Below are 27352 nucleotides of genomic sequence, written 5' to 3' on the forward strand. Positions count from 1 at the left end.
AAGAAAACGTCGATCAGAGCGGCCATTATACAGCGAGTTTCCTTTGTAGGGGGCGACAGGGAACCAACAGTGCCGTCCCTGCCGCGCCACACGGTGTATACGTGGGACATACAAATACCAGGAAGATTAACTAGCTTTGTATTGAGGATATCGGTACCGACAATAATCAGTGATTAGCTCGTTGATGATAGAGAGCTGCGCATCGTTAAGTTAGCTACAACGCCATCCATAGTTCCGGTTGACGTTATTTCATTACTTCACCATATCCACCAGTTAGCTAAAAACAGTACATCTGATCAGTTTTCAAAATGGACGATAAAGTCTTTACGATGGAATTAGACCAATGGGTCGAGCAACTGAATGAATGCAAGCAACTATCGGAGAATCAAGTGAGAACGCTCTGCGAAAAGGTAAGGACATCCAACTGAGTGCGTTTCTTCAACGCCGATAACTAGCGGACAATTTGTATGTCAGATAGCTCTCCCTGACCGAGGTTGCAGACCAAACACTAAGACACACCCTATCCCCTCAGCCCTCAAATGAAGTGGACACGTCTGATGACGTTTCATGACGTCTGACGAGTATACAGTTGCAGGGCGAGGGAGGAGTGATTTTTAAATGGACCGCCCTTGCCCGGAAATGTGTCACTAGTTCATCCCGCGATGGTTGTGTTTTCAGCCACCGGTGGTGCTTTATATGCGCTACAGTCAATTATGAGTGCATGTCTACTTATATTGACTATATAATTATTAATATATGCCTACTGTATGATAGCTAGCTAATTAATTAGCTAACTAACGTTAGCCTGCCTATCTGGAACTTCAGAAGGAAAATGTTTTACTTCTGCAATTTCCAAAAGATAACAAAAAACCATTTGCTTTTTACGAGATGTGTTTGTGTAGTCATGTGTATTAGTAGCACAATTTCTAGTTATTTGCATTTGTTTTTACTTACAATTGCATGTAGACTCCTCTATTAATGTTGTTTTTAAGGCTTTTCTTAGCGGTTGTGCAATTGCCACAAATTGTATTCAATTTGTATTCAGGCCCCGGAGTGAACATAACATAATTGTACACTAGCAAACTCAACTAAAAACGAGGGCTGTGGAGCTTACGTTGCAAACTTCCCTTGGTTGGCTAAACATTTGTACCGCCCTCCAAGATGGTGATGGGGATTCCCCCAAGGGAATAAGTCATGGGTAAGTGGACGAGGGTATGTCTTTTATGAGTTTGAACCGCAGCCCGAGTCTGTAATATCTACATGTTTCAAGCAGACCACAATAGTCCCTGTACTCAAGAAAGCGAAGGTAACCTGCCTAACCTCTTTCTAAAAATTATCAGCTGAAATTGTTGCAACCTCTGTAGCCTGTTCTACCTCTTTTGTATCGTCTGAGATCCCCAAAGATTGGAATGCTGCTGCGGTCATCCCCCCCCTCTTCAAAGGGGGAGATGCTCTAGACCCAAACTGCTACAGACCTATATCTATCCTTCCCTGCCTTTCTAAGGTCTTCAAAAGCCAAGTTAACAAACACATCACTGACCATTTCGAATCCCACTGTACCTTCTCCGCTATGCAATCTGGTTTCAGAGCTGGTCATGGGTGCACCTCAGCCACGCTCAAGGTCCTAAATGATATCATAACCGCCATCGATAAGAGACAATACTGTGCAGCTGTATTCATCGACCTGGCCAAGGCTTTCGACTCTGTCAATCACCACATTCTTATTGGCAGACTCAACAGCCTTGGTTTCTCAAATGATTGCCTCGCCTGGTTCACCAACTACTTCTCTGATAGAGTTCAGTGTGTCAAATCAGAGGGCCTGTGGTCCGGACCTCTGGCGGTCTCTGGGGGTGCCACAGGGTTAAATTCTCGGGCTGACTCTTTTCTCTGTATACATCAAATTATGTCGCTCTGGCTGCTGGTGATTCTCTGATCCACCTCTACGCAGACGACACCATTCTGTATACTTCTGGCCATTCTTTGGACACTGTGTTAACTAACTTTCAGACAAGCTTCAATACCATACAACTCTCCTTCTGTGGCCTCCAACTGCTCTTAAATGCAAGTAAAACTAAATGCATGCTCTTTAACCGATCACTGCCCGCACCTTCCCACCTGTCCAGCATCACTATTCTGGGCGGTTCTGACTTAGAATATGTTGACAACTACAAATAACTAGGTGTCTGGTTAGAGTGTAAACTCTCCTTCCAGACTCATATTAAGCATCTCCAATCCAAAATTAAATCTAGAATTGGCTTCGTATTTCGCAACAAAGCACACCTCACTCATGCCGCCAAATATACCCTCGTAAAACTGACTATCCTGCTGATCTTTGACTTCGGCGATGCCATTTACAAAATAGTCTCCAACACTCTAATCAGCAAACTGGATGCAGTCTATCACAGTGACATCCATTTTGTCACAACTCCATATACTACCCTTCACTGCGACCTGTATGCTCTCGTTGGCTGGCCCTCGCTTCGTATTCGTCGCCAAAACCTCTGGCTCCAGGTCATCTACAGCGCCGGCTTTACCTAGCAAAGACTTATCTCAGCTTACTGGTCACCATAGCAGCACCCACCCGTAGCACACGCTCCAGCAGGTATATTTCACTGGTCGCCCCCAAAGCCAATTATTCCTTTGGCTGCCTCTCCTTCCAGTTCTCTGCTGCCAATGACTGGAACGAATTGCAAACATCACTGAAGCTGGAGACTCATATCTCCCTCACTAACTTTAAGCACTAGCTGTCAGAGCAGCTCACAGATCACTGCACCTGTACATAGCCCATCTGTAAATAGCCCATCCAACTATCTCAACCCCATACTGTTTTTGTTTTTTTCTTCTGAAAAGAAGTCCTTTGCACCCCAGTATCTCTACCTGCACATCCATCACTCCAGTGTTTAATTGCTATATTGTAATTACTTCGCCACCATGGCCTTTTTATTGTCTTACCTCCCTTATCTTACCTCATTTGCACACGCTGTACATATACTTTTTTTTCTATTGTGATATTGACTGTTTGTTTACTCCATGTGTAACTCTGTCTTGTGTCGCACTGCTTTGCTTTATCTTGGCCAGGTCGCAGTTGTAAATGAGAACTTGTTCTCAACTAGCTTACCTAATTCAATAAAGGTGAAATAAAATGTTAAATGAATGTCTACCACCCGTATAGCACTCACGTCGTTAGCTAAGAAGTTGGCTCACATCAACACCATCATCCCTCAAAGACCCACTCCAATTTGCATACCCCCCCCCCAGAATGCTGTTAAAATCAAACCAACCTTTGTCACATGCACCAAATACAACATGTGTAGACCTTACTTTGAAATGCTTACTTACAAGCCTTTAAGCAACAGTGCAGTTCAAGGAAGAGTTACCAAAATATTTACCAAATAAATTAAAGTAACAAATAAAATAACAATAAGGCTATATACAGGTGTACCGGTACCGAGTCAATGTGCAGGGATTCATTGACTACAGCTCAGCGTTCGACACCATAGTGCCCACAAAGCTCATCCCTATGCTAAGGACCCTGGGACTAAATACCTCCCTCTGCAACTGGATCCTGGACTTCCTGATGGGCCACCCCTAGGTGGTAAGAGTTGGCAACCACATCTGTCACGCTGATCCTCAACGCGGGGGTGCGTGCTTAGTTCCCTGATTTGATAACTATGGGTGTGTTCTTAAATTCAATCTGGAGTGCTGGAGTGCGCTCTGGTCGTTTGTAAATTCATCAGTTATTCTGCGCTCTGGCACACTCAGATGAGAGCGCTCTGAAATCTAAGTATATTTATTTATTTATTTTTTATGTAACCTTTTATTTAACTAGGCAAGTCCGTTAAAAAAATCTTATTCTTACCCCGGCCAAACCTGGACGACACTGGGCCAATTGTGCGCCGCCATATGGGACCAATCACGACCGAGATACAGCCTACAAGCCAGAGTGACTTTATGAATGCACCCTATGTTACCATTACTGGGTGTTACCGGTTAGTTTAGCTATCCAAAACGCCACTATAGTATCGCCCAGAGCAGGTTAGTTTAATAATCTGTCTATATTCTCGATTTGGGGTAAAAAATGTATCTTATAGACGTCCGTGACCAGTTGCAGGTGATTCTACAAAAAAGTCTTCCATGTTGTGCAGGTCTTTGTTTTGGGCGAACTGTGTGGCACTGTCGTCCACTTTCTACACATGTCTGCATTACATAAAACGACTAGTTCCTGCAAAGATGCTGTGAAATGCTAGATGTGCGGCAGCTAAGATGACGAGTTGCCCGAGGTGCCTCCTCACGCAGTGCAAATAGGTTGACCACATTTAAAATACCCAAATGCGGATAACAGGATGATTTTGTGGGACATTCATGGAACAGTGTATCCAACATGAATCCATTTTTTGGGCACAAGTTCTTGAAATTGTCCACGTTGACTGACTTTCATGTCTTAAAGTAATGATGGACTGCTGTTTCTCTTTGCTTATTTGAGCTGTTCTTGTCATAATATGGACTTGGTCTTTTACCAAATAGGGCTATCTTCTGTATACCATCATTAACTTGTCACAAAATAACTGATTTGCTCCAATGCATTAAGAAGGAAATAAATTCCACAATTAACTTTTAACAAGGCACACCTGTTAATTGAAATGCATTCCAGGTGACTACCTCATGAAGCTGCTTGAGAGAATGCCTTGACAGCTTTGCACAGTATTGGCAAAGGGTGGCTACTTTGAAAAATATTAAATATATTTTGATTTGTTAAACACTTTTTTGGGGGTTGCATGATTCCATATGTGTTATTTTCATAGTTTTGATGTCTTCACTGTTCAACAATGTAGAATATATATATATATATATTTATATATTTTTAAACCTTGAATGAGTAGGTGTGTCAACTTTTGGCTGGTACTGTACATATTCAAAAATGTATCAAAACGAGGACAATATTCAGAAATTATTTCAAAACCCACACAAAGTAGGCCATTGGATTGGCAAAGATTCTTACTTCTGTTAGTGTAAAAATGCAAATGACTATTCAGACAATTTCAAAATATAGATAACCTCTCCCAACACAATTTAATAGAGACCAGGCCTGACACAAAATGTAGAAATAGTACTTTGACAACAATTTAGAGAATGGAACAAGTATTAGATAAACACAACTGTTCAGAGACTAATTTTAAACATACACATTTGCTGATAAGATTTGTAGTAAAAATGAATGTCACGCAAGTGTTTGCATTTAGTCAACAACATGTCATGGAAGTTGCTGAAGCGTGTTGCTCAGGGGCAGAACAACAGATTTTTACCTTGTCAGCTTGTGGATTAGATCCAGCAGCCTTTCGGTTACTTGCCCTATACTCCTACCCGCCAGGCTACCTGCATCCCCTGTTAGGCTAGCTTAAGACTTTTTTTAAAACCTATTTCACATGGGTCACTTTAGTGTTTGCATTTAGCCTACAACGTGTGGAACTTCTGGAAGCACGGCCCCATCCATCAAAGGGGCACAGAACACGTAGAGCACCCAAAGGAGGTTTCTACACATCTCCCACTTTTTGCCCTGCTTCCATTCCGGATGCACACAGCACACCCTCTCTTGCGCCCTTTAAACTTCACCAGGGAGTGGCTGCTTTCAAATTATGAGATACAACTCGATCTACACCCCCTGGTGCCACATTCTTGGCTTCCCGCTTCCTGCCACTATATCCATCACAAAGCGAATGCGCAAGCTGCATTTTGAATGCCTTCAGGGACATGCGCCTGTGGTTTCTGGGAAGGAGCCTTTGCAGGGTCCCCCACACAATGTAAGCATGATAATAGCAATTTTGAGCATCCCCCAAAACACTTGCTTCCACTATTTCTTGGCTGTGCGTCCAACGTTATAGTAGCTCCAGAACTGGTCGATGGTCAACCCCAACCAGTTTCTTTCTTGTTGTAATCCAGGACCAGCTCTGGAACACAGAACTGAATGTCGTTCCTGTGTTTTGATACTGGTTTTAGGGTGTCATTCTCTGAGCTATTAGAACATAGAAAGTACACCTCATTTGTCCCTCCCGCAGCACACCATAACATTATCCACAGGCCATTTTAGAATCTGACCTCTGTGGAGCTTGCATAATGGCCTTGGGGGAATTCTTCCTGTTGTGCCTTACTGTGCCACAATAGTATGTGTTAGTGCCAAGAAAATCTCTCACCAGGGGTTTGAGGGAAAATAAGATGTCATCATAGACCTGGTGATCTGACAAGAGAGAGCCCCACATGAGCTCCATGACACCTAAGGCTAAGCCAAGCTCTGTTGCTTCATCCCCCTGACCTGTGTACACACTGAAAGCAAGGCAGTAGCCAGTCAAGGAGTCAGACACCATATTTTTATCCCCCACTGTTTAGGGGCATTTACTGCTTTCACAGTAGCCTACCGTCAAATGCTATCATAGTAGTTGAAGTAGTTTGGGGAAATTCTCTTACAGTTTTCTGATTTAAAAAGCCTGACTTTGTAATTTCTGTCACATTGGCTGAATTTGGATCGAAGAAGTACATGTATTTACTAGGGATGCACCGATATGTCATTTTGGCCGATACCGATATTTTCCTTGCCAAAAAAAACAATACCGATTTATTTAAATAATTGTGGCCTTTTTAAGTATTATAGTACAGTTAAATAGTTGAAACACACACTGACCAAAAAGTTATTTTGTTGCCATCTACATATGTCCCCATTTCCGGTAAAACATAATCAAAATCTATTTCTTTCACCTACTTGCTGTGTTGTTAATCTGTTCATTCTCAACCAGGATTTCATCATACATGTCAATCAGTGAAGTTTCAGCTCTGTCTTTCCGTGGCCTTTCTTCCTCGGTTCGCACTGTCACTGTGTCCGTTTTCATCTTGTCCAGCTGTATCTAATATTTCACGTAAACCCTGTTTCTTGTCTGCATCGAAGTAGCGGTCCTTGTACCTAGCATCGAGCATGGTGGTGACACAGTGGAGGCTCAGAGAGAATGCCTGTTAAAGAAGTAGCGGTCCTTGTACCTAGCATCGAGCATGGTGGTGACACAGTGGAGGCTCAGAGAGAATGCCTGTTAAAGAAGTAGCGGTCCTTGTACCTAGCATCGAGCATGGTGGTGACACAGTGGAGGCTCAGAGAGAATGCCTGTTAAAGAAGTAGCGGTCCTTGTACCTAGCATCGAGCATGGTGGTGACACAGTGGAGGCTTAGAGAGAATGCCACCGAATCGCTTGTTCAGTACTTTTGTAAGTTTAACCCCACGGTCTGTGTCGGCAGTTTTGTTGAGCATGCGTTTCAATGCCATGACAGGGCATCACGTCTGATGCAGACACAGTTGATGAGCTTGTTTCTCCAGTCAGTTGTTTGAATGGAGCTGGGAGTGTGTTCATGTTTCAAACATGTTCTCAAATGCCATTGAACTGGCAGCAGCGGTATGAGAACCAGCACAGTCTTGTGCTTTCCTCAGTACTAAATCCTCGTCGACCCACTGTACTGTCAGACTCAGCATGTTCATGGGGCTGACATCGCTCATCCAAATGTCAGTTGTGAAGCTAATAGCAGTGACACCCATAACAAGTAGCTCATGGATGTGCTTTTCAATAATAATGTGTAACTCCGCCAGGGCAACATTTTTTTTCAAATGACTGCTTGACTTTAACTTGTTTAGTTGTTGGAAGTGTGCACTTAGTATTTTTCAGCTTTTGTTCTGTGTAGCTCTATATTTTTTTTGTGGCGTCGTTACGTCATCTACCTACGTTATATAGGTATGCACGTCATCTACCTACGTTTATATAGGTATGCACGTCATCTACCTACGTTATATAGGTATGCACGTCATCTACCTACGTTATATAGGTATGCACGTCATCTACCTACGTTATATAGGTATGCACGTCATCTACCTACGTTTATATAGGTATGCACGTCATCTACCTACGTTTATATAGGTATGCACGTCATCTACCTACGTTATATAGGTATGCACGTCATCTACCTACGTTATATAGGTATGCACGTCATCTACCTACGTTATATAGGTATGCACGTCATCTACCTACGTTTATATAGGTATGCACGTCATCTACCTACGTTTATATAGGTATGCACGTCATCTACCTACGTTATATAGGTATGCACGTCATCTACCTACGTTATATAGGTATGCACGTCATCTACCTACGTTATATAGGTATGCACGTCATCTACCTACGTTTATATAGGTATGCACGTCATCTACCTACGTTATATAGGTATGCACGTCATCTACCTACGTTATATAGGTATGCACGTCATCTACCTACGTTATATAGGTATGCACGTCATCTACCTACGTTTATATAGGTATGCACGTCATCTACCTACGTTTATATAGGTATGCACGTCATCTACCTACGTTTATATAGGTATGCACGTCATCTACCTACGTTTATATAGGTATGCACGTCACCTACCTACGTTTATATAGGTATGCACGTCATCTACCTACGTTTATATAGGTATGCACGTCATCTACCTACGTTTATATAGGTATGCACGTCAGCTTTGACATCGGTTTTGCACATCGGAGTTAGACTAGACATCGGGCCGCTATTGGCATTTTTAGCTAATATTGGCCGATTGGATGCGTCTGCATCCGCCTATGTCACACTTCCATATCTGCGTTGAAAGGTGACCGAGTTAGAGCGTTGTTTGTCAGACCATAAGAAAACCATTGGAAATCGGTCTTCTCACAAAATCATCTGGATCATCGGAACGGTATGGACTACAAACACATCTATGGAAAGATGAGACTCAAGAAAACGATGGCGCTCTACAACAAGCGTCTTAGGACTTGTCTGAAGTCGGTACAGCCGATCTGCCAACTTCTGTCTGAAGCGTCCAAACAGTTTGGGCTACACACTAGTATGATCCCTCTGTGGAAAGGTGAGACTCTCACGTACATGTTTTTCTCTAGGACGCCCACAGGCCTCACAAGACTTGTCTGAAGGTCCCCTGTACTGGAAGTATAAATGTAGACTGTTTTAATGCCAAAAATAAGTGGTTAAATACATAAATTCATAAAAAATTCATAAATTCATAAAAAAAATATAGGACAGACGCATCAGAAGGACCTTCCTATGGAATTCTTTGGTTTGGGCTAATAGCAGTAAGGTCAAATAAAATTTACATGAAGTAGCCCTACAAAAAATATTTTAAGGGGTCGTAAAATTCTAAATCAAATAAAAAAGTTATCCTTAGTATAACCTTCTTTTAAACAATTCCATGTAGCTTAGTAAAAAACCCCCTCCTCCCCCTGCTTAGATGGGGCGTAGATTCTTATGGGTTAAACACCATATCTGCTTAGATGGGGCGTAGACTCTTATGGGTTAAACACCATATCTGCTTAGATGGGGCGTAGACTCTTATGGGTTAAACACCATATCTGCTTTCAGATAACCACTTCAAAACCCCATGCCAATGTCACTTTAGGCCCAGGCTGGGTTGTGCAAGGAATGGTGAGACACAGGGCAGACACAACAGGCTGGGCTGTTGCTCCCCATAGATGCTCTTCCTCTCCATGCTCCTCCTCTCTACTCCCCTCTCCTTCCACTCCTCCCTCCCTCGTCCTCTCTGACGGATGGATAATCAGACAGGATAGAGCACACAAAGACGTTCATGGATGACCAGCAGGGTCTGATTATAACCGTAAAAGCTGTATACTCAACACAGGGCTGTTACGGTGACCGTATTACTGTCACACCAGCGTTCACGAATCATGACCGCAGTCAAATTCCACGTGACCGTTTAGTTACGGTAACTAGGCTTCTCCAAGCTCTGATGCTGCTGATGCTCATGAGTAGCCAACCAAACTTGCTAACTACCTGGTACTCAGCACTCTATTGTCCCTCTAGTTACTCTGACATCAATGCAAATGTTATCGAAAATCAGAGCCCGTATGCTCATGTTGCGCAATATTTCTATAGGCTATGCAATTGTTTGAGAAAACCGAGTGATGACCTCTATTAAAAAGAGGTACCATCAGCTTTCTATAGGCTAGGCCTACTATATTTATTTATCATTTCCTAATATTAAGCACATTGCCTTGCTTTACAACAGGAGTAAAGCCTACCTGGTTGGTATGAAAATGAACCACAGGACAACGCATCCTCCATTTGCTGTTTAAGTGCATATGATAAGTGTTTTTTTCCACCTGGCCACTGTTTCTAGACAGGTGCATGATAATGGTCCAGTCTAAATCAAAACACATTTCACACACATTATTTAGTATTAGTGATGCACCGATATTATATTTTTGGCCAATACCGATATCTGGTATTTTCCTTGCCAAAAAAAGGGTACCAATAACTAGGGCTGGGCGATATGGCCAAAATCTCATGTCCCAATATAGGTCATTTCATATCCCGATAACGATACATATCATGATATAGCACATTTTCTGTAAATGTATTTAATGACCACATGTAAAGACCTATTTCTTATTACATTTGTTAATAATGCTCAACAAATAAAAGGTACTTCTTTTATTTAGAACCTTTGTGGAAATGTTCAATTAAGCATGTAATACAATATGAATGTATAAAAGGTAAATATAGTTGTAACTATGGTTGTAAAGAATATAAATATAGGCCTAACATATATATTTAGAGGCTTGCCTGTTTTGCATGTTTTTTTGGCATTCATACGTGTCACATCAATTTGCATTTGGTACCTTGGGTCGAGTGTTGGCACCAGCTCACGAAACCCCTGTTTCTTGACCCTGTAAATTGGGGCCATGTCTTTGCAGATGTAAGATCTCTTTCCAACTTTGTGGTTCTTTGCCATATGGTGTGACGAGGGCAAAAGCCTCTTGCAACGTCTGAGTCGGGGAGTTTGTTTTGAGCACTCGACCGTAGACTCTCTCCGTACTGTTTCACATGATACTTGCGTAGGTGGTAAAAGAGGTTAGTGGTGTTTGAGCCTGTTTTCGGGACCGGCCTGCAGCATATTTTGCAGAGGACGGTTTTCTGGTCCGTCAGACTTTTCATACCCAAACCACATCCATGTGACCGAAGTAGCACCTCTTAGGTACGAGCTCCGTGTCTCTGTGCTCTCTGTCACATTCACTCTCCTCCATGTTTGTTTGTGTTGCAAATCTCTTTCCACACAATACGTGTGAAAGAACACAGAGCGTTGTCCAATTGACAAAAAAATATTGCCGAATTGGATCAGGCAGCGCACAGCAGGGCAGTGCATGGTTGACATTGAGTAAATTGCCAAGACTCCTATTTGATATAGGCCATTTCAATGAATATGTTATATTTACACAAAGAGAGAGAACAATGTAGACAGAGCTAAGAGTCTCACCAAAGCAAAGGAAAACACGTTTCTCGCTCTCTCTCTCTCAGATGATCTGGGCCAATAGCAGGAGTCTATTTTTATACTGGACACTCCAGTGTCTTATTGTTATACAAGCCAAAATGCTATATTTTCTCTCCATACGATACACAGCATAAACAGTTGAAGTCGGAAGTTTACATAGGTTGGGGTCATTAAAACTCATTTTTCAACTACTCCACACATTTCTTGTTAAAAACAATCTAAACATAGAATTGACTGAAATCGTACATCTATGCATTCCCCCCAAAATGCAGTGCATTCTTCACATCTCAAATAGTGTGAGCTATACAGCAATTGGAATACCAAATGATTTCATAAATACAGCAGTACAAATGTTTATGCAGCCTTGACAAACACATTAGTCATACTGTGACGTTCTCCTTGGGTATAATCAGGAATCGTGGCCGATATCTGACGTTATGAATATACATTGCTGTCATGTGTTGAGATAATGAAGATCACCAAATGCAGTGGTTGAGATATTACCTTCAGATTACGTTGCCTTAATGTTTTGGGAAGGTCATGACATTATCAATCCATTTAGTTGGGGTTGGTTGTGGTTACGTAACGTGTTTGCTGGGTATTTGGCAAAGGAAACATTTCTGGTTGGTCTTGGAATGTAAAACCGTTAGGAAGGGAAATTTTAAAAACGGGATTAAGTGAAGTAGAAGCAAATATGTTGAATGAGCAACTAATGAGCAAGTTTGTCAAAATCCTTTAGGCTTATACCTTTCTTGCCTGGCGACTCACCCTGAAATGAATTCCGCTGCTCAATCGATCGCTACATGCATTCATTGTGGAAAGAAACATCACTTGGCCGACGCGATGTGGATGGGTAGCCAGGAAAATATCTTTCAGCCTAATATGTATTTTTACTTAGTTTTGTAGCTCTTTTTTAGAAGCATGCTTTTTGTAATTAATTGTCTTCACCAAGTTTACCTGGAATTTAGCCCGAAAGGATTTGACAAATGTGAAATGTCCAAACTACATCTCCATGCCAGTCATTTGATTGTTTGACCTCAACCAGTTTCATGGAATATGCATTTAGATCTTGAATTACTGTGTTTGTAAGCGAATTAGAGCAGGTGTTCACTATTAGCCTTGTATTTTTTGAGGACTATTCAGCTTCAGCTAACCACCCTAAAATCTTGTTAGAAATGAACAGTAACATTATAGGTCTACTATGATCTGATATTATATATTCTGTTATGTAAAATACAAATTAATCATTGTGATCTTGCAACTTTACTAAACAAGCACCATTGTGAGAAGTGATGCATTTTATATTTATTCTAATAAGTGTTGTGACTTGATGCAATGATGTTAACCCTATCAGTCCTGAGACCCCAGCAAAAATCTGCTTTTAATGTATCTGCATGTCCAGCCCTCACATTTAGCCTTACAATGAAGAGTTTTACCATTTTCTTTTCAGGACAGTAGAAGTAGAACACAAAACAATTTGACATAAACAGTTACATTCATGAGTTTTATTGACAAATGTCAACAACAAAAAGTCTGCTAAAGCAAAAACCTGATTTAAATATAAATGTTTATGAATTCTGTAAGTACAGAAATTTTGCGCTCACTGGGAAATTAATATACTGGTCGGTGACAACTGAGTGGCGTTTGGGACTGCAACTATGTGAGCTTATTACTGTATTATAGACTAGAGGTCGACCGATTTTATTTTTTTTTTAATGATTTTTCAACGCCGAGGACCAAAAAAAGCCGATACCGATTAATCGGCCATTTAATTTTTTTTTATTTTAAATAATGACAATTACAATAATACTGAATGGACACTTATTTTAACATGATACATCAATAAAATCAATTTAGCTTCAAATAAATAATGAAATATGTTTTTAATTTGGTTTAAATAAGGCAAAAACAACGTTTTGGAGAAGAAAGTAAAAGTGCAATATGTGCCATGTAAGAAAGCTAACGTTTAAGTTCCTTGCTCAGAACATGAGAACATATGAAAGCTGGTGGTTCCTTTTAACATGAGTCTTCAATATTCCCCGTTAAGTTTTAGGTTGTAGTTATTATAGGAATTATAGGACTATTTCTCTCTATACCATTTGTATTTCATATATCTTTGACTATTGGATGTTCTTATAGGCACTATTGTATTGCCAGTGTAACAGTATAGCTTCCGTCCCTCTCCTCGCCCCTACCTGGGCTCGAACCAGGGACACATCGACAACAGCCACCCTCAAAGCATCGTTACCCATCGCTCCACAAAAGCCGCGGCCCTTGCAGAGCAAGGGGAATAACTACTTCAAGGTCTCAGAGCGAGTGACGTCACCGATGGAAAGGTAGTAGCGCGCACCCCGCTAACTAGCTAGCCATTTCACATCGGTTACACCAGCCTAATCTCGGGAGTTGATAGGCTTGAAGTCAAACAGCTCAATGCTTGAAGCACAGTGAAGAGCTGCTGGCAAATGCACGAAAGTGCTGTTTGAATGAATGCTTATTAGCCTGCTGCTGCCCACCACTGCTCAGTTAGACTGCTCTATCAAATAGGTCATTAGGTTTAGGTCATTAATATGGTCAAAACCGGAAACTATCATTTTGAAAACAAAACGTTTATTCTTTCAGTGAAATACGGAACAGTTCCGTATTTTATCTAACGGGTGGCATCCCTAAGTCTAAATATTGCTGTTACATTGCACAACCTTCAATGTTATGTCATAATTATGTACAATTCTGGCAAATTAATTACGGTCTTTGTTAGGAAGAAATGGTCTTCACACAGTTCACAACGAGCCAGGCGGCCCAAACTGCTGCATATACCCTGACTCTGTTTGCACGGAACACAAGAGAAGTGAAACCCTTTCCCTAGTTAAAAGAAATTCATGTTAGCAAGGAAATATTAACTAAATATGCAGATTTACAAATATATATACTTGTGTATAGATGTTTTTTTTTTAAAGGCAATTATGTTTATGGTTAGATACACATTGGTGCAACGCCAATGCTTTTTTCGCAAATGCGCTTGTTAAATCACACAGCGAAGTAAGCTGTGATTCAATGATAAATTAACAGGCACCACATTGATTATATGCAACGCAGGACAAGCTAGATAAACTGGTAATATCATCAATCATGTGTAGTTAACTAGTGATTATGTTAAGATTGATAGTTTTTTATAAGATAAGTTTAATGCTAGCTAGCAACTTACCTTGGCTTCTTGCTGTACTCGCGTAACAGTCGGCTTGCTACGCTGTCTCCTCCCACAATCGGTGTCCAAAAATGCAGATTACTGATTGTTAAGAGAACTTGAAATCGGCCCTGATTAATCTGTCACCATGTCCTGGGATTTCCAATGATCTACTTCAATCCAGCCCCCAAATTTCTATATTTTTTTATGCATTAAATATGATATTTGAGTTACGATTTTGAGAGTGGGTATAGGAAATAGGTATGTTCCTTGATACAGTTGGTAAAGCTGACGACTTCTCCGAGTTGAGACAGACTTAGCTTTCGGTGCGAACATATTGGGGCATCTGAACAATCTGAATGTGAAACTGCAGGTAAATTGTGTTTTTGTGCATGAACGGTATTCCAATGTGGAAGCATTCAAGGCCAAACTTATGTTGTTATCCAGACAAATGAACAGCCGTTCTCACTCATTTTCCAACATTGCCTGCACTGAACGCGCCCACATTGCAGTGCCGCACTGAGACATACAGTAGCACTTTAATCGACCTGCATGCTAAGTTTCCCCCCCGCTTCACCAAGTTAGAGACCTGAGCTGGAGCTTGTCTTTCGACAGTGAGAAAGCACCACCAGCCCCACACCACAATTGGAGCTCATCGATATCCAACGTGACAGTGCTTTGAAGGAGAAGTACAAAACAGCAACAATAGACCAGTTCTATGGCTCACTGAATGAAACAAAGTTTCCAAACGTTAAAAAGCACACACAAAGGATGTTTGTTTTATTCGGGTCCCCATATGTGTGTTCTCATTCATGAATTACAATCCCGTCATAGGTCAAATTTAACAAATGACCACTTGTCAGCTGTTCAAAGAATCTCTACATCAAAGATGACACCAGACTTTGATGCCCTTGCCCAGAGACGTGACCAGACCCATTGTTCACATTAAGACTTGAATAACCGTGACTGGGGTAGGCAAGAATTATGCCTGTTCATGGTGATTGTTATGCAGTGAGAATTCGGGCTCCAGTTCGGACTCTACAGACGTTTTTGGATAAAAGCCCCGGTCTCACAAACTGCACTTGCTCAGCCCCCGTTAATCATGCAGACTAATGGTTGGTATCTACGGATGCAGAAGAAATGGACAAATCCAAGTGTACAACTATTTAAAGTCTGTAGCTCAAACACACTATGTTTAAAAGGGGTTGGAAGTCCAAAATGCGCCAGCCATACGGTGTGACTCATTGGGTTAAAGAAGTTGAACAAGCTTGTGGTGCTGAAGGATAGCTCTGCACATTCGACCAGTTAAGGAACAACAACAATATGCCTATGACTACGTGATATAGCTATTTATAGGCTATAACCTAATATAAATGTAAATATCATTGCACTGTTTGCGAGGAGAGCTTTATTGCGAGTAGGCATTTCATTGAATTGTGTAGCTTCAATCTTGACCACATAGTGATTAGCTTGACCACATAGTTACAAAACAGTGCATTCGGAAAGTATTCAGACTCCTTGACTTTTTCCACATTTTGTTACATTTACAGCCTTATTCTAAAATGTATTAAATTGTTTGTTTTCATCAATCTACACAAAATACCCCATAATGACAAGACAAAAACAACTTTTTAGATTTCTTTGCAAAAAAAACTGAATTGACATTTACATGAGGATTCAGAATATTTACTCCGTACTTTCTTGAAGCACATTTGGCAGTGATTACAGCCTCAAGTCTTCTTGGGTATGACGCTACAAGCTTGGCACACCTGTATTTGGGGAGTTTCTCCCCACAGCATGATGCTGCCACCACCATGCTTCACCATAGGGATGGTGCCAGGTTTCCTCCAGATGTGACTCTTGGCATTCAGGCCAAAGAGTTCAATCTTGGATTCATCAGACCAGAGAATGTTGTTTCTTATGGTCTGAGAGTCTTTAGGTGCCTTTTGGCAAACTCCAAGCGGGCTGTCATGTGCCTTTTACTGAAGATTGGCTTCCGTCTGGCCACTCTATCATAAAGGCCTGATTGGCGGAGTGCTGCGGAGATGGTTGCCCTTCTGGAAGATTCTCCCTTCTCCACAGAGGAACTCAGGAGCTCTGTTAAAGTTACCATTGGGTTCTTGGTCAGCTCACTGACCAAGGCCCTTCTCCCCTGATTGCTCAGTTTGGCCGGGCGGCCAGCTCTAGGAACAGTCTTGGTGGTTCCAAACTTCTTATATTTAAGAATGATGGAGGCCACTGTGTTCTTGGGAACCTTCAATGCTACAAAAAAATATATGGAACCACACATCTGATCCCCAGCACGGGGGCCCTTCAGGGGTGCGTGCTCAGTCCCCTCCTGTGTACTCCCTGTTCACACATGACTGCACGGCCAGGCACGACTCCAACACCATAATTTAAGTTTGCCGATGACACAACGGTGGTAAGCCTGATCAACAATGACAAGACCGCATATAGGTAGGAGGTCAGAGACCTGGCCAACAACAACCTTTCCCTCAACGTAATCAAGAAAAGGAGAACTGAGCACACCCCCATTCTCATTGACAGGGCTGTAGTGGAACAGGTTGAGAGCTTCAAGTTCCTTGGTGTCCACATCACCAAGAAACTAACATGGTCCAAGCACACCAAGACAGCCATGAGGAGGGCATGACAAAACCTATTCCCCTCAGGAGACTGAAAAGATTTGGCATGGGTCCTCAGATCCTCAACGTTCTACAGATGCACCATCGAGAGCATCCTGACAGTTTGCATCACTGCCTGGTATGCTCGGCCTTCGACCGCAAGGCGCTACAGAGAGTAGTGCGTACTTCCCAGTACATCACTGGGGACAAGTTTCCTGCCATCCAGGACCACTATACCAGGCGGTGTCAGAGGAAGGCCCTAAAAATTGTCAAAGACCCCAGCCACCCCAGTCCTAGACTGTTCTCTCTACTACCGCACGTCAAGCGGTACCAAGTCTAGGTCGAAGAGGCTTCTAAAACAGCTTCTACCCCCAAGCCATAAGACTACTGAACATCTAATCAAATGGCTTTTTGCATTACCCCCCTCTTTTATGCTGCTGGTACTGTTATTGTCTATGCATAAGTCACTTTAATAACTCTAACCACATATGTGTATATTACCTCAATTACCTTGACTTACTGGTGCCCCCGCACATTGACTCTGTACCCCTGTATATAGCCTCACTATTGTTATTTTCCTGCTGCTCTTTAATTATTTGTTACTTTTACTTATTTTCTTGTATTTTTCTTAGCTGCATTGTTGTTTAAGGGCTTGTATATTCCGCTTCAGGCTTAATTTGAGCTTCAAGATTATATTATTCCATGTGAAAGCCTACACTATTTTTCTTACAAAGAATGCAAATGTTACAATGATACAACCATGAGAAATTAAACACAATGGGAAGTATAAGTTCTGACAGTTTCATTATTCTTGATAAAACGAAATACAAAAATGTGGATTAAAAATCAAGAACCGCTTCACCAGACACCGTAACTAAAGTTGGTCGTGTGCAGTAGATCATCTACTGGGTGTCAACCAACAGGAGCATAAGGCAGAATCTGTGACGGCCAGCAGCAGTAGGCAGTGGGAGGAAGAGTGTCAAATGTTCTTCTGGTTAGGGTATATTAATCTCTGGCTCCCTCTTCAGTAATTTGTCTGTTAATTTTTGGACAAACTTGCATTGTCTCCATGGTGATAATGGAGCAGCTTTCATTGCATATGGTGGGTTGATCGAGGAAGCTACAGTATCCTTGTAGTCAAAGGAATGAATATAGAACTGATGTTTTTTTTTCTTTTTTTAGAGGGGGGGGTCAGCTGAATATTGTGGAAAGATTGTTGATTCCATCAATGTAATTCTCTGCATAATTTCCAATCCCCCATTAGTTTTCTTTGGTAAATATATTTATTTCCATATACAGTGGGGAGAGCAAGTATTTGATACACTGCCAATTTTGCAGGTTTTCCTACTTACAAAGCATGTAGAGGTCTGTATTTAAAAAAAATCATAGGTACACTTCCAGATCCACATCCACATCCACATCCAGAAAAAAAATCCATCTAAAACAAAAATCCAGAAAATCACATTGTATGATTTTTAAGTACTTAGTTTGCATTTTATTGCATGACACAAGTATTTGATACATCAGAAAAGCAGAACTTAATATTTGGTACAGAAACCTTTGTTTGCAATTACAGAGATCATATGTTTCCTGTAGTTCTTGACCAGGTTTGCACACACTGCAGCAGGGATTTTGGCCCACTCCTCCATACAGACCTTCTCCAGATCCTTCAGGTTTCGGGGCTGTCGCTGGGCAATACGGACTTTCAGCTCCCTCCAAAGATGTTCTATTGGGTTCAGGTCTGGAGACTGGCTAGGCCACTCCAGGACCTCAAGATGCTTCTTACGGAGCCAGTCCTTAGTTGCCCTGGCTGTGTGTTTCAGGTCGTTGTCATGCTGGAAGACCCAGTCACGACCCGTCTTCAATGCCCTTACTGAGGGAAAGAGGTTGTTGGCCAAGATCTTGCGATACATGGCCCCATCCATCCTCCCCTCAATACGGTGCAGTCGTCCTGTCCCCTTTGCAGAAAAGCATCCCCAAAGAATGATGTTTCCACCTCCATGCTTCACGGTTGGGATGGTATTCTTGGGGTTGTACTCGTCCTTCTTCCTCCAAACACGGCGAGTGGAGTTTAGACCAAAACGCTTTATTTTTGTCTCATCAGACCACATGGCCGTCTCCCATTCCTCCTCTGGATCATCCAGATGGTCATTGGCAAACTTCAGACGGGCCTGGACATGCGCTGGCTTGAGCAGGGAGACCTTGCGTGCGCTGCAGGATTTTAATCCATGACGGCGTAGTGTGTTACTGATGGTTTTCTTTGAGACTGTGGTCCCAGCTCTCTTCAGGTCATTGACCAGGTCCTGCCGTGTAGTTCTGGGCTGATCCCTCACCTTCCTCATGATCATTGTTGCCCCACGAGGTGAGATCTTGCATGGAGCCCCAGACCGAGGGTGATTGACCATCATCTTGAACTTCTTCCATTTTCTAATAATTGCGCCAACAGTTGTTGCCTTCTCACCAAGCTGCTTGCCTATTGTCCTGTAGCCCATCCCAGTCTTGTTCAGGTCTACAATTTTATCCCTGATGTCCTTACACCCTCTCTGGTCTTGGCCATTGTGGAGAGGTTGGAGTCTGTTTGATTGAGTGTGTGGACAGGTGTCTTTTATACAGGTAACGAGTTCAAACAGATGCAGAGAATACAGGTAATGAGTGGAGAACAGGAGAGCTTTTTAAAGAAAAACTAACAGGTCTGTGAGAGCCGGAATTCTTACTGGTTGGTAGGTGATCAAATACTTATGTCATGCAATAAAATGAAAATTAATTACTTAAAAATCATACAATGTGATTTTTCTGGATTTTTGTTTTAGATTCCGTCTCTCACAGTTGAAGTGTACCTATGATAAAAAAAATTACAGACCTCTACATGCTTTGTAAGTAGGAAACACTGCCGATTTTGCAGGTTATCAAATACTTGTTCTCCCCACTGTATAATATATAAAAAGATATGCGAAGAAAATATTGTGTGTGTGTGTGTATATATATATACACACATATACACATATATATATATACGAGGACAAAGGACGTCTGACTGCTATGTCATCTTGGATGTCGTTAGTAATGTAAGAAATAAAAATACATGAATAAACAAAATACTGCAAAGTTTCCTAAGAGCAAGAAGCGAGGGAACCCTCTGTCGGGTTACTTGTCTTGCAGCTTTTCATTCACCCTCTTGAATAAATGTTTACATTTCTATACACCAGTCACTGATGTTTTCTGTAATCCACTTTTTGTTCCCCTCTTCAGGCTAAAGAGATCCTGACCAAGGAGTCTAACGTGCAGGAGGTGCGCTGTCCCGTCACGGTGTGCGGAGATGTGCACGGCCAGTTCCATGACCTCATGGAGCTTTTCAGAATCGGGGGTAAATCGCCCGACACCAACTACCTATTCATGGGGGACTACGTAGACCGAGGCTACTACTCGGTGGAAACAGTCTCGCTGCTTGTCGCACTAAAGGCAAGTGAACTCTGAACTTGATGAGTGGGCTGAAACCACAGTATTTCAGTTTCTGGTATAAAGTCTGTCTTGCCGTCAGGGGTTGGAACCGGTTCAGTGAACAGGACCAAAAACCGGAAAATGACGTAATTTTTAGAGGAACCGAAACAACCAGGAGCGAAAGTGCGATTTTCATGATTGTAAATGGTTTTGAATACGATGCAGTTTAGTTTTCACATGGTGGCACCGTGTTGCTGTCACATTCTGTGTAATGAAAAATGCCTTTAATCAAGTTTTTAGGCCTAGAGCTTTTGGAGCTAAACTCTCTCTCGCTCCGCAGGTCCGTTACCCAAAGCGCATCACGATACTGCGGGGGAACCACGAGAGCAGACAGATCACCCAGGTGTATGGATTCTACGACGAGTGCCTGAGGAAGTACGGCAATGCCAATGTGTGGAAATACTTCACAGACCTCTTCGACTATCTCCCCCTGACGGCCCTTGTGGACGAACAGGTAACACAAGTGCATAAAGTGGTGTTATTTTATGTCATTGTGTGCATCCCAAATGGCACCCTTTTTCCTTTATAGTGCACTACTTTTGACCAGGGCCTGATTTTCACCAGGGTCCATAGGGCTGTGGTCAAAAGTAGTCAGAAGTTTACTTACACTTGTAGGTTGTCATGAACTTGTTTTTCAACCACTCCACACATTTCTTGTTAACAAACTATAGTTTTGGCAAGTCGGTTAGGATATCTACTTTGTGCATGACACCAGTAATTTTTCAAACATTTGTTTACAGACAGATTATTTCACTTATAATTCACTGTATCACAATTCCAGTGGGTCAGAAGTTTACATACACTAAGTTGACTGAACCTTTAAACAGCTTGGAAAATTCCAGAAAAGGATGTCATGGCTTTAGAAGCTTCTGATAGGCTAATTTACATAATTTGAGTTAATTGGAGGTGTAACCTTGGATGTATTTCAAGACCTACGTTCGAACTCAGTGCTTCTTTGCTTGACATCATGGGAAAATCAAAAGAAATCAGCCAAGACTTCAGAAATAAAATAGACCTCCACAAGTCTGGTTCATCCTTGGGAGCAATTTCCAAATGCCTGAAGGTACCACGTTCATCTGTACAAATAATAGTAGGCAAGTATAAACATCATGGGACCACGCAGCCGTCTTACCGCTCAGGAAGGAGATGTGCGAAAAGTGCAAATCAATCCCAGAACAACAGCAAAGGACCTTGTGAAGATGCTGGAGGAAACAGGTACAAAAGTATCTATATCCACAGTTAAACGAGTCCTATATCGATATAACCTGAAATGCCACTCAGCAAGGAAGAAGCCACTGCTCCAAAACCTCCCTAAAAAAGCCAGACTACGATTTGCAACTGCACATGGGGACAAAGATTGTACTTTTTGGAGAAATGTCCTCTGGTCTGATGAAACAAAAATGTTTGGCCATAATGACCATTGTTATGTTTGGAGGAAAACATAACAAGCCAAAGAACACTATCCTAACCGTGAAGCACGGGGTGGCAGCATCATGTTGTGGGGGTGCTTTGCTGCAGGAGGGACTGGTGTACTTAAGAAAATAGATGGCATCATTAGGATGGAAAATTATGTGGATATATTGAAGCAACATCTCAAGTCATCAGTCAGGAAATTAAAGCTTGGTTGCAAATGGGTCTTCCAAATGGACAATGACCCCAAGCATACTTCCAAAGTTGTGGCAAAATGGCTTAAGGACAACAAAGTCAAGGTATTGGAGTGGCTATCACAAAGCCCTGACCTCAATCCTATAGAACATTTGTGGGCAGAAAGCGTGTGCGAGCAAGGAGGCCTACAAACCTGACTCAGATACACCAGCTCTGTCAGGAGGAATGGGCCAAAATTCACCCAACTTATTGTGGGAAGCTTGTGGAATGCTACCTGAAATGTTTGACCCAAGTTAAACAATTTAAATGCAATGCTACCAAGTACTAATTGAGTGTATGTAAACTTCTGACCCACTGGGAATGTGATGAAATAAATAAACCTGAAATAAATCCTTCTCTCTGCTATTATTCTGACATTTCACATTCTTAAAATAAAGTGGTGATTCTAACTGACCTAAGACAGGGAATTTTTACTAGGATTTAATGTCAGGAATGGTGAAAAACTGAGTTTAAATGTATTTGGCTAACGTGCATGTAAACTTCCGACTTCAACTGTACATAATAGGGTGCAGTTTGGGATATACATTGAATGTTATGCATAAGTTCAAAGGAAGCCTTCCTAATTATGTTTGTGATTTACATGTAGGGAACAACCCTCTTATCCAAAGTGACTTGTCTCACGTAAAGGTAAATCAGGTCTTCTTTCGTCCTATGCTGTAGATCTTCTGCCTGCACGGTGGCCTCTCCCCCTCCATAGACACACTGGATCACATCCGGGCACTGGATCGCCTGCAGGAAGTTCCACACGAGGTCAGTGTTGCCTGACAGAGGACCTAATTAGTCAGCCCTGTCAACCACGCAGACAGTCGGGGTAGAATACTAGCTAGCTGTCAGCACCGAGAGGGGCTGTCAGATGGTATGAGGTCGACTGCATGATGGTGTGGTGGTGTTGACCTACCTCAGTGTTAGAGCCAAGCCCCAGGTTGTGTTCAGTAGGCACCAAATGGAGTACAATAGGGAGACCTTAACTGGACCACGGTGAAATAATCATTTTGTTTTGTCTGTTTTGCTACGTCGTGCCATAATGAACATGGCCCTGGTCTCTTTTCGAGGCTTAGGCTATTCAGGTTCCAATGCATCACTGTCATTGATGGCTGCAGTCTTGTGACAAATATTAGGATTATTTCTCTCCTTTGCAATCCTACTGCCCATTACATATTTAATATGATCTCTGTGTTCAAGCCGTCCTCCATAAGGTCAGAATCCCTGTGCGGCAATTTATTGAGGGCTGCTTTTCGTGTCTGTGTGTTTCAGGGGCCCATGTGTGACCTGCTGTGGTCAGACCCAGATGACCGCGGGGGCTGGGGCATCTCCCCCCGAGGTGCTGGCTACACTTTTGGGCAGGACATCTCGGAAACCTTCAACCATGCCAACGGTCTTACCCTTGTGTCCCGTGCCCACCAACTTGTCATGGAGGTAACCCCAGTTATGCTTTTAGTTTAGGCAGTTAATGTTTATGCTCAGTGTCTTTATATACTTGGTTGGTGTAGTTTTAGTATCAAAGCATTTAGCAATTACACTGATTCTGGGAGTAAAATGCTTCTGCAGATGGTTTAGAATTTGAATTCTCCCATGGAAGAGAGGACAATTTTTCCGTTCTGTACATGGAACCTGAAGGTCTGTTAAGACTGCCCAGGGGGAATTGAATTTGAGATGTCAAAATGAACAGATATCGTGGTAAGAGCAGATGTAGCCTACACACACTTGAGTTAGCTTGCCCTCCATGTCTTTGTAGATGTTTCAGCTGGAAGCCACTGTGCAAATGTTAGCTGTTTAACATGGATAAATAATTCAGGAGTCTTGTGTACGCCGTTTTCATTTATAGTATTATCCACTACCGGCTTTGAGGGAGGAGCTGGCGGCTTGTGTCCAAAATGGAACCATATCCCGCACGTAGTGCACAATTTTTGAACAGGGCTCTCTTTTTAAAATTTGCTGAGGGGAATAGATTGCTATTTGGGACGCATCCTGGGAGTTCACCTGGCTCAGAATTCCAGGGCCAGAATGTAGAGTTGGAAATTAAGCCGTGTACTGTATACATATAACTAACTACTTCTTGTAAAGGAAGGGTTTAAGTACCTAAAATACATACATTGGATATTCCCTCAGAAAGATCTAACTAATGATTAGAATAAGCAATTTAAGGTTCACTTAACTTTTTATGGTGATGCTGATTTTTTGTTTTCCAGGGCTACAACTGGTGTCATGACCGAAACGTCGTCACCATCTTCAGTGCACCAAACTACTGCTATCGCTGTGGCAACCAAGCTGCCATCATGGAACTGGACGATACTCTTAAATACTCTTTGTAAGTGACATTGAGGTTATCTGAGGCTCTAAGGACAGGTGAACTCAGATTAGTGTTTATAACCAGGTTTCCATCCAACCAGTTCATACAGATGAATTACCTGATGCATTAGAGTCACTACCAGACTGATGGAAACAGGATATGCTGGGTACAATTGTATAAATGTCGACAGACAATTTGTTGGTTCGACACGGGATCTTTTCAAATCAAATTTTATTGGTCACATTCACATGGTTAGCAGATGTTATTGTGAGTGTAGTGAAATGCTTGTGCTTCTAGTAACAACAGTGCAGCAATATCTAACAGGTAATATCTAACAATTCCACAACAAATACCTAATGCACACAAATCTAGTAAAGGAATGGAATAAGAATATATATACATTCATGGATGAGTAACGTCAGGGTGGCATTTTTGTGTCTGTAAAATGTATAAAGTGAGGAATGGCGGTGGAAATGCATTTTATGCGCAAATATTGGTATAATAACCATCATATTGAAGTAAACTTGATGTGTTGTGTGGTCCTCCCACTATGACTCGGGAAAGCGTGCAGTTTATTAGGCCACAGATTAAATAAATGATAATGAACTGCACAGAGTGGTGAAAGTGCATGGTGAGGAGCTTGATACACCTTACTTATTCTGGTGATGTTTATTTATCAATGCATGGCTGCCGTTTGACAAAAATTGTCCTTAATAATCTCATCCAGGCACCTGCACTGTATCTGCCAGCTGTTGGCTATAGTGCACGTGCCAAGACCAGAGTGGACACATTTGTTGTATAATTCAACAGTATTTGTGACACTACATTATTTTTATTTGCAGTACGTCTACACGCATAGTCCTGTATCCGCAATAAGTCTGTTTGATTTGTGCTAATTTTCCAAAATTCAATGCATTTTTCCATGAATGCTGTGTTCTTTTGCTCATAACAATCTATGCACAAACATAACTATCAATGCTGCTGAATTCATAGTTGTTGTTTTTTTCAGCTGTGTAGCATTTATTTAGGTGATTTTTAGTTCTCAGTGATTATATTATAAATAAATAAGATATACAGTGACTTCAGAAATGATTCACACCCCTGGACTTTTTCCAGATATTGTTGTTACAGCCTGAATGTAGAATGGATTCATTTGAGATGTTTTGTCACTGGTATTGTCACACAATACCCCGTAATGTCAAAGTGGAATTAGGTGTTTTGAAATTTGTACAAATTTAATTACAAATGAAAAGCTGAAATGTCTTGAGGCAATAAGTATTCAACCCCTTTTGTTATGGCAAGCCTAAATACGTTCCAGAGTAAAACAAATGTTGCTTAAGTTGCATGGACTCACTGTGTGCAATAATAGTGTGTAACATCACTTTTGAATGACTACCTCATCTCTGTACCCCACACATACAATTATCTGTAAGGTCCCTTTGTCGAGCAGTGAATTTCAAACACAGATTCAACCACAAAGACCAGGGAGGTTTTCCAATGCCTCGCAAAGAAGGGCACCTATTTATTGGTAGATGGGTAAAAATGCCGGCATTATTGTAATTGATTGTAACTGTTCTGAAATGTTCAAATGTGCCAGTTCTGTAATGGTCTTCATTGGAGTCATCCTAATGTTGTATTTCCTGTCCTCCTCCAGCCTTCAGTTTGACCCTGCACCTCGACGCGGGGAGCCCCATGTCACCCGCCGTACCCCCGACTACTTCTTATAAACACCCACTGGCCTGGTGGTGGAGGAAGAAGACTGCAAGACCGCTACAGCAAGCAACAAACCCCAAAAACCTGTGTGCATATGACCTGTTAAAACATGAAAGCACTGACATGGACCAAAATGTGCCATATAAGCATTTAGTACATAATACAAATTGCCCTGTGTCTCATTAATGCAACACAGTGTTCCGTTTGAGCCTTTACTGTAGTTGGCTGCTGTATAATATTGATCGTAATGTTATTTTGTTCATGGGCTCTATACACAGAGAGAAAGCATCCCTATATACAGTATTTCCCATTATTGCGTCTGAGCGCACAGGCACTGCCATTGAGGCAATCTCTATTTTGAAGTGGTCGATTTTCTTCACGATTGGCTGATCTCTCCTGATTACCCGGTTGGCCATGATTTCCAACAGGGTCAGCGGGGGGGGGGTCAGCCAATGAAGTTGGCTAAAATGGCCTTTTGGCCACTAGAGGCCTCTCTGCAACTGTACATTACTCTGCACAAAAAAGGTGATAACTTGCTTACTTTCCCCACCCAAATATCACTGGACAAGGATACATTTTCCATTGGCAATGCCTGCAATGTGAATAACGGTATTTTATACAGATGCACAAGCGTACATCCCCAGCCCACTCTTCTTCACCAAACTTCTTCCTACTCTTCCCCTTGGGCTAATCTACCTGTTTATTTTTCCTCTGTATATTTGTCATGAAATGATTGCCTCTTTGATGCATCTGAACTAATAAAGTACTTTTTAATTGTAAATGACACCAAATCACTGACTCCCGGGGATATTTTCAATCAAAATGGTCCACTCATACAGTAAATCTGTGTAGCAAAATGTTTTAATAAAGCTTGGGAACCACTGTTTGAGCATTGGGAAGAGTACACTAGGCAGAGGTGGAAAAAGTACTCAATTGTTATACTTGAGTAAAAGTAGAAAGTAAATGCTATACATAAAATTCCTTTTATATTTAGCAAACCAAATGGCACAATTGACTTTTTAATTA

At 41.8% G+C, this 27352-nt stretch overlaps 1 protein-coding gene across 1 annotated transcript; it reads left to right on the forward strand.

The window, feature by feature from the left end:
- On the forward strand, positions 1-27107 carry LOC139388124 (serine/threonine-protein phosphatase 2A catalytic subunit beta isoform). The gene is made up of 7 exons (XM_071134697.1): positions 1-410; positions 20410-20619; positions 20939-21112; positions 22984-23073; positions 23578-23739; positions 24513-24631; positions 26268-27107. Exons 1-7 carry the CDS (start codon positions 309-311, stop codon positions 26338-26340), a joined length of 930 nt encoding a protein of 309 aa, XP_070990798.1. The 5' UTR covers positions 1-308; the 3' UTR covers positions 26341-27107.
- The last annotated feature ends 245 nt before the right edge of the window (positions 27108-27352 follow it).

The sequence above is a fragment of the Oncorhynchus clarkii genome, chromosome 29 (assembly GCF_045791955.1).
Source record: "Oncorhynchus clarkii lewisi isolate Uvic-CL-2024 chromosome 29, UVic_Ocla_1.0, whole genome shotgun sequence".
Classification (NCBI taxonomy): Eukaryota; Metazoa; Chordata; class Actinopteri; order Salmoniformes; family Salmonidae; genus Oncorhynchus; species Oncorhynchus clarkii.